Source organism: Bos taurus, chromosome 2 (assembly GCF_002263795.3).
Source record: "Bos taurus isolate L1 Dominette 01449 registration number 42190680 breed Hereford chromosome 2, ARS-UCD2.0, whole genome shotgun sequence".
In the NCBI taxonomy this organism is placed as follows: Eukaryota; Metazoa; Chordata; class Mammalia; order Artiodactyla; family Bovidae; genus Bos; species Bos taurus.
Genome location: NC_037329.1, coordinates 132,074,825 through 132,082,281, shown reverse-complemented (window position 1 = coordinate 132,082,281; position 7,457 = coordinate 132,074,825). Strand labels below are relative to the sequence as shown.

Genomic DNA, 7,457 nt, shown 5'->3' with positions numbered 1-7,457 from the left:
GGGAAAGGGGCAGGGCACAACTTTTGGAAGAATGACATAGCCCAAGGACACAACATAAACTACTGCTAAGTCGCTTCAGTCGTGTCCGACCTGTGCGACCCCACAGACGGCAGCCCACCAGGCTCCCCCGTCCCTGGGATTCTCCAGGCAAGAACACTGGAGTGGGTTGCCATTTCCTTCTCCAAAGCATGAAAGTGAAAAGTGAAAGTGAAGTTGCTCAGTCGTGTCCGACTCTTAGCGACCCCATGGACTGCAGCCCACCAGGCTCCTCCATCCGTGGGATTTTCCAGGCAAGAGTACTGGAGTGGGGTGCCATTGCCTTCTCCGACACACCTGATGCTAAAGAAACGGTTGGTTAGCAGAGATCTAAACTGAACTGGGCTTCCCGTGTCACGATAGGGAACTCCAGCCACCCCAGGAGGCTCTGCCTTCCCCAAAGCCTGTGGAGACACAACATAAAGTGATTAGGGTCAAATGGGACCAAGATGGCAGATAAGACTAGACCTTGATCCTCAGTCAGCAAGTGAAAGACACACCCAGAGGTGCCCTGACAGTTCCGAGGCACTGTCAAAAGACCAAGGAGAGGGCGGTGGCCCAAATCCTGGAAATCTCCACCCCTTCCCCAGAGTAGTTGGAATAATCCTTCCACTCACTTGCATATGAAATTACCCAGGCTATTAAAAAAAAAAAAAAAAAACTGTGGTGTTGGAGAAGACTCTTGGGAGTCCCTTGGACTGCAAGGAGATCCAACCAGTCCATCTTAAAGGCAATCAGTCCTGAATAATCATTGGAAGGACTGATGTTGAAGCTGAAACTCCAATACTTTGGCCACCTGATGCAAAGAACCGACTCACTCAAAAAGACTCTGATGCTGGAAATGATTGGAGGCAGGAGGAGAAGGGGACAACAGACGATGAGATGGTTAGATGGCATCACCAACTCTATGGACATGGGTTTGAGTAAGCTCCGGGAGTTGGTGATGGATAGAGAAGCCTGATGTGCTGCAGTCCATGGGGTCGCAAAGAATCGGACACGACTAAGCGACTGGACTGAATTGAACTGATAAAAACTAACCACACTGTGTCTGTGGAGTGTACTTCTCTCTGAATCTGAATAAATCCACATCTTACCTATCACTTTGTCTCTCACTGAATTCTTTCTGTGGTGAGATATCAAGAACCTGAGCTTCATTAAGGCCTGAAATCAGGTACTGTGGCTTTTGGCTGGGTTTGAGTCCCAGCCAGGTGGGTTCAAGTCCCAAACTGGGTTTTGGCTGGGTTCGAGTCCCAGCCACGTGGGTTCAAGTCCCAAACTGGGTTTTGGCTGGGTTCGAGTCCCAGCCAGGTGGGTTCAAGTCCCAAACTGGGTTTTGGCTGGGTTCGAGTCCCAGCCAGGTGGGTTCAAGTCCCAAACTGGGTTTTGGCTGGGTTCGAGTCTCAGCCACATGGGTTCAAGTCTCAAGCAGGGTTTTGTCTGCTGAATCAGTCCTGAATATTCATCGGAAGGACTGATGCTGAAGCTGAAGCTCCAACACTTCGGCCACCCGATGCAAAAAGTCGACTCACTGGAAAAGACTCTGATGCTGAGAAAGACTGAGGGCAGGATAAGAAGAGGACGACAGAGGATGAGATGGCTGGATGGCATCACTGACTCAATGCACATGAGTTGGAACAAACTCCCGAGAGATGATGAAGGACACGGAAGCCTGACACGCTGCAGTCCATGGGATGGCAAAGAGTCAGACAAAACTTAGTGACTAAAGAACAACAGCCAGGGACGGGAGAGAAGGGAAGGAAGACTTAAGGGCAGAGAGACAGCCTTGAACTCTGCCTGGATGAATGGGACCAGGCTGGCCTCTCCAGCCTTCTGAATACAAAGAACGGTGGAAGTTCTTGGGCAACTGGGCCCTTCCAAGGAACAAGTCTAGAGGTGGAAGAGCTGAAGGGGGGAGGCGGCAGGGACACCAAGCCCAGGGGTGTAAGAAGGCCCCTGAAGGGAGAAGAGCCAGGGTGAGTTGTCCACAAGGTAACAAAGTGGCTAGCGATGTCAAATGCTGCTTTGTGGCCCGAGGACTTAACACAGAGACACAGCACTGCCTCTGTGATCTCACACCGTCCCGGGTGACTCCCCACCACCACCACCCACATGAGGCTGTTCCAAAAACAACGAGAAGGGACAGAAGCAGGGCTAGGTGAGGGCATCTATGCTAGGCTCCCCAGTGCAGCACGCTCCCACCCGCAGCACCCCGTCCGTTCTCCGGGAGGCAGGGCGCTCAGTTACTGGATCAGAGGCAGGCCATGCTTGGGACACACCTGACGCTGAAGAAATGGTTGGTTAGCAGAGATCTAAACTGAACTGGGCTTCCCGTGTCACGATAGCGGAACTCCAGCCACGCCAGGAGGCTCTGCCTTCCCCAAAGCCTGTGGAGACACAAGCCTCCCCGCACAAGTGGAGACTTTGCTGCTGGCTGCTCCCACCTGCCTCGTGATGCTTGTGGGGAAGAGGACCCCAGAGGCAGCGAGGTTCACGGGGTGGCTCCTCCTGCCTCCCAGAGCCTGTTCTCTCATGGAGAAAGGACAGAGCGGGACAGTAGGAGGCTTCCATGTCCTTCTTCAGTGATTTTTTTTTTTTTTTAACCACAAGCACATATTACTTTTATAATGAGGAACAAAGAATAAAGATATTTCCAAGTTGAAAATAAAACGAGGCTGCAGGAGACCTGCCCATCTCTGAGGCCCCCTCCAAAGCTAAGATGCTGCAATTCCAAGTAATTTCCTGGTCTTTATTTGCACATCCTGTGAGGAGCATTTGGTGAAGCAGTCTTGTGTGTGGGGGGTGGGGGGTACGCTTGTATTCTCCCCACGGATGCTGAGCCCAGCCGGCTGGCCCTGGATGTATGTTGCCAGGCTGTGGGACATATCATCTTCCCAATGTCCCCACTCTGGGAGGTCACCTGGTGTGACCGGGCCTAGCCCAAAGCTCTGGGCTCATTCCTGGCCTGGAAGACTCCCCAAATGACCTGTTCTAAAGCCACAGAAAGGGCTTAGGGGTGGGCTCCTTAGGGGTGTGGGAGACTCCTGGACCCCCATCGGAGCAGTCCTGGGGTTCTAGGGAGTTTGTTGTGGTTTAACAAATCCTGGAAAGGGGGAGATGTGGCCCCACGCCCAGGGACCACTGCCTCTTTCCCAGTGCAGGAGAACCCCCTCCCTAGTAAGAGCCCCCACTGGAGGGTCTCAGGGCAGGATACAACACCCCCCCATCCATACCCAGTATATGATGAACTCACAGAAGAGTGAGGGTCCCCACATGGGTCAGTCAAGCCTGAGTGGAACTCTAGTTCCACCTGCTATCAGCCCTGTGACCTTGGGCAAGTCGCTTAGCTGAGGCTAGGCTATCCTGAGATAAAGAGGTCATGAATGCAACGTCCCCCGCCCTGCCCAGGTGGTGGGGAGCAGGAGAGGTGTCACAAACCGCAATGTAATCTGTTTAATCCTGGGAGGGTCCAAAGGCTGCCCTTTGGCCAAAGGAGCTTTTAATCTGCAATTCCCCCACAGACCCCTGTAGGCTCTGGAAGGTTCCCCACCCGCAAAGCGTACCCTTTGGCATTAGTCCAGGCGAGGGCCAGTACCAGCCGCTGCAGCGGGGGGACTGGTCTCCCAGCTCCGGCGCACTGGGCTGGCCCACGACCTTGGAGGAACCCGGGAGAGAAAGCTTCACCGAGAGACAGTACTTTTCCACTGCACTGCTCGGCCACCTCGGCTGGCTTTCTGCTGTGCAGATAGAAGATGAAGGGAGCCAGGTCGGCCCCGGGAGGAACCCACCCGAACTCACGCTCAGAGATGCGGGGAGGCAGGAGCTGAGGGTGAGGGGCAGTGGGCATCCGAGAGAGCGGAGGCGGGTACCGAACCCTCCCAGAGGGGCTGAGAGACCACCAGGGCGACCTGGGAAACTTGCACTGGCAAAGCCCTTGGGTCGATTTCAAGAGCTTCCTGCTCCTTAATCTCCGACAATAATGATTAAACCCGATCCACCGCGCCTGTGCTGGGTCTCGGGCGAAGAGCCCCGCTAGCCCGCGCGGGGGGAGGAGACAGAGGAGGGGACGAGAGAGCTAGCGGTCCCGCCCGGTGATGTAGGCAGCCGGGAGAGGTGGAGCCGCGACGCCTGGAGGAGTCCCCACCGCAGTCGCGGCTCTCGGTCTACCCCTCTGAGCAGCCAGCCTCCAGCCCCGGCTCCGGCGACCTCCCTGCCGCCACAGGGGCGGCAGGGACCGCGGGGTGCCCCCCTATTCGGATCTGGAGGGGCGCGTCTCCACCCCGCCCAGCCCCTGCCCCTCCTGGCTTCCCGGACGGCTGGAGCGACTCCCGGGGGAAGCTGTTCCCGGACGCTCGGGGCCGTCGCCCGGGCATCTCGGCTGCCAGCCCGGCTGAGCACCGGGCATCTGCGAAGCCAGCCAGCCCTGCCTGGCACTGGGCATCTGCGGGCACCGATTGTCCCCGGCGCCGCCCAGCTTCTCGTACGCCCTGGGCCGCGGGCTTCTGGGCGCGCACCCCTCCCCCGGCCGCTGGGCCGGCCGCCCGCGAGCTCCCGGCGCCCCCAGCCCCTCGGGCCGCCGCCGCCGCCGCGATGCTGCCCTGGAGGCGTAACAAATTCGTGCTGGTGGAGGACGACGCCAAGCGCAAGGCCAAGAGCCTGAGCCCGGGGCTCGCCTACACGTCGCTGCTCTCCAGCTTCCTGCGCTCCTGCCCGGACCTGCTGCCCGACTGGCCGCTGGAGCGCCTGGGCCGCGTGTTCCGCAGCCGGCGCCAGAAAGTGGAGCTCAACAAGGAGGACCCGACCTACACCGTGTGGTACCTCGGCAACGCCGTCACCCTGCACGCCAAGGGCGACGGCTGTACCGACGACGCCGTGGGCAAGATCTGGGCGCGCTGCGGGCCGGGCGGGGGCACCAAGATGAAGCTGACGCTGGGGCCGCACGGCCTCCGCATGCAGCCGTGCGAGCGCAGCAGCTCGGGGGGCCCCGGGGGCCGCCGGCCGGCGCACGCCTACCTGCTGCCGCGCATCACCTACTGCGCGGCGGACGCGCGCCACCCGCGCGTCTTCACCTGGGTCTACCGCCACCAGGCGCGCCACAAGGCCGTGGTGCTGCGCTGCCACGCCGTGCTGCTGGCGCGGGCGCACAAGGCGCGCGCCCTGGCCCGCCTGCTCCGCCAGACCGCGCTGGCGGCCTTCACCGACTTCAAGCGCCTGCAGCGCCAGAGCGACGCACGCCACGTGCGCCAGCAGCACCTCCGCGCCGGGGGCGCCCCCGCCGCCTCGCTGCCCCGCGCCCCGCTGCGCCGGCTCCTCAACGCCAAGTGCGCCTACCGGCCGCCCCCCGCCGCCGAGCGCGGCCGCGGGGCGCCGCGCCTCAGCAGCATCCAGGAGGAGGACGAGGACCAGGACGAGGACGCGGGGCCGCGCGAGCGGCCGGAGGTGCTCAGCCTGGCCCGCGAGCTGAGGACGTGCAGCCTGCGGGCCGCCCCGGCGCCTCCGCCGCCCTCGCAGCCCCGCCGCTGGAAGGCCGGCCCCCGGGAGCGAGCGGGCCAGGCGCGCTGAGAGCCGGAGGCGGGGGGCGCGGGCGGGGGTGATGGACAGGCCTCGCGGCCCCAGACCCGGCCGGCCTGACGTAGAGCCTCCGGCCTCGGCCCTGCCCGCTACGGCTCCCCCGTGGTCCCCCCACCCCGCCCTTGCCTCCCTCGTGGTCTCTGTGGCTGTCCGCCCCGCGCCTCATCCTGGCTCAGGGTGACGCCTGACATGCCCTTGAGTGTGCGGGGCGGCGAGCTGGGGGAGCAGCAGTATTCCGTGTTCGCCCCCCACCCCCAGAGCCTGCCGGCGCCCTCCACTGTGGAATTGCCCCCATGCTTAACACCAAGTTGCTTTGCCCATAAGCCACGCCCTACCTCCCCACACATCCTCTCTAGAGAAGGGGGCTTGGGGAGGAGACTCTTCCAGAAAACCAGGAGGGTGGCCTTGGATCTTGGCCCCCAGGGGAGACAGTGGGTCTGCCCGTAGCCAGGCTGGCCTTCCTGGAGAGACCAGCCCTAGGCAGGCATTCTTACAGCGGGAAGAACAGTGGCCCCGGAGAGCTGAGGCCAGGCCCCAGGTGGCACCTGAGTACTGCCAACCCACACAAGGAAGAGTGCCCAGCCTCTGTGCCTGGCCTCGCCACCCCTTGGAGGACTTCTGGGACTTCGCTGCTCTGCCTGTGGAGAAAACGGGGGTGTTCCTACCACCCCCAACTACAGACGGCCCAGGAACAGCTCTTTGCATCAGGCCGCTGCCCAAGCCTGTGTCCTGGCACCCACAGGACCCCTCACCCACCCTGTCTTTCTGCATACAAATGTGTGTGGGTCCCCGCTCGGTGCCCCACAGCTAGGACCAAGACGTGGCCTCCAAGGGAGGTAAGAGGGCATCTGGCAGGTGTTTGAGGCACTGACCACCCAGCAAATGGACAGGGGAGCGATGTCCCCAAGCCAAGGCTTGTCAGAGCCGGAGGGTCCTGACAGCACCTGGGTGCTCACAGCAAGATGAGGCCGGAGAGTGCGGTGACGCCACTGGGGGAGCGGGCCCCTGCCCACACGTCTTTTAACAAGGTCACTAAAAGCCCAAAGATCTATGTGTTACCAAATGATCATTGTAAATAAACCATTCCTGCTTTTTCAGCCTGTCACCACTCTTGTGTAGTGCTTGATGCCAGGCCTGCTGACGGTGAAAAGATGATCATCAGACCCTTGAAGGGCAGGAGAGGTCCCAGGAAGTATTCCCTGCAGCACTGGAGCCCACCCTCAGGAGTGCAGGGGACGAGGGAGTTGCTGCCAGGAAGCTGTTCCCTTCATGTCAGGAGAGGAGACAGTAGCAGATGCCTTGCCTGCAAATCACATGGGCTAAGCCTGGGAGGGGTGTCAGCTGTCTGTCTCGGCCTCCCGGAATGTCTGTCTGCCTGGGCACCAAACCCAAGTGTCTCTGGAGCATTTGGGCAGGGAGGGGGCAGGGGGCTGGGGCCTTCTCATGAGCTGTGTATCTTTGAGAAGATTCGTGTGTGTATGTGTGTGTCTAGGCAAATGGTATTTGCTGGGTCTCCTTGGGGATGTAAAAGAGAGGGGTGAGCAATTCTGTTTGCTTTCAGAGGAGCTGGAGAGGTCTAGCCAGACCTTTAGGACAGCCTGAGTCCTGAGCTTGGATATCTTCTTTATTTCTGTGCTGAGCTGGGCACTGATCCCAGGCTTGTCCAGAGCCGAGACAAGCGGCCTCTGCAGTCACCCGCCGTCAGGACAGTACTGTGTCCCGCTGCTGCTGGAACAGAGGGCACCCCTGTCACTTCAGCTTGGCGGGGCGCAGGCAGGGTCAGGGGACTTTGAAGGGGCAAGCTGGGCTTGACTTCATCACATGTTTGGGGAGAGACAGGGGCCCGCTGCCAC

The 7,457-nt window shown here is 60.5% G+C and overlaps 1 protein-coding gene across 1 annotated transcript; it reads left to right on the top strand.

Moving 5' to 3' along the window:
* The first annotated feature begins 1,480 nt into the window (after positions 1-1,480).
* FAM43B (family with sequence similarity 43 member B) lies at positions 1,481-6,709 on the top strand. Its single transcript, XM_010802675.4, has one exon. It carries the CDS (start codon positions 4,624-4,626, stop codon positions 5,593-5,595), a length of 972 nt encoding a protein of 323 aa, XP_010800977.1. The 5' UTR covers positions 1,481-4,623; the 3' UTR covers positions 5,596-6,709.
* Positions 6,710-7,457: the final 748 nt, after the last annotated feature.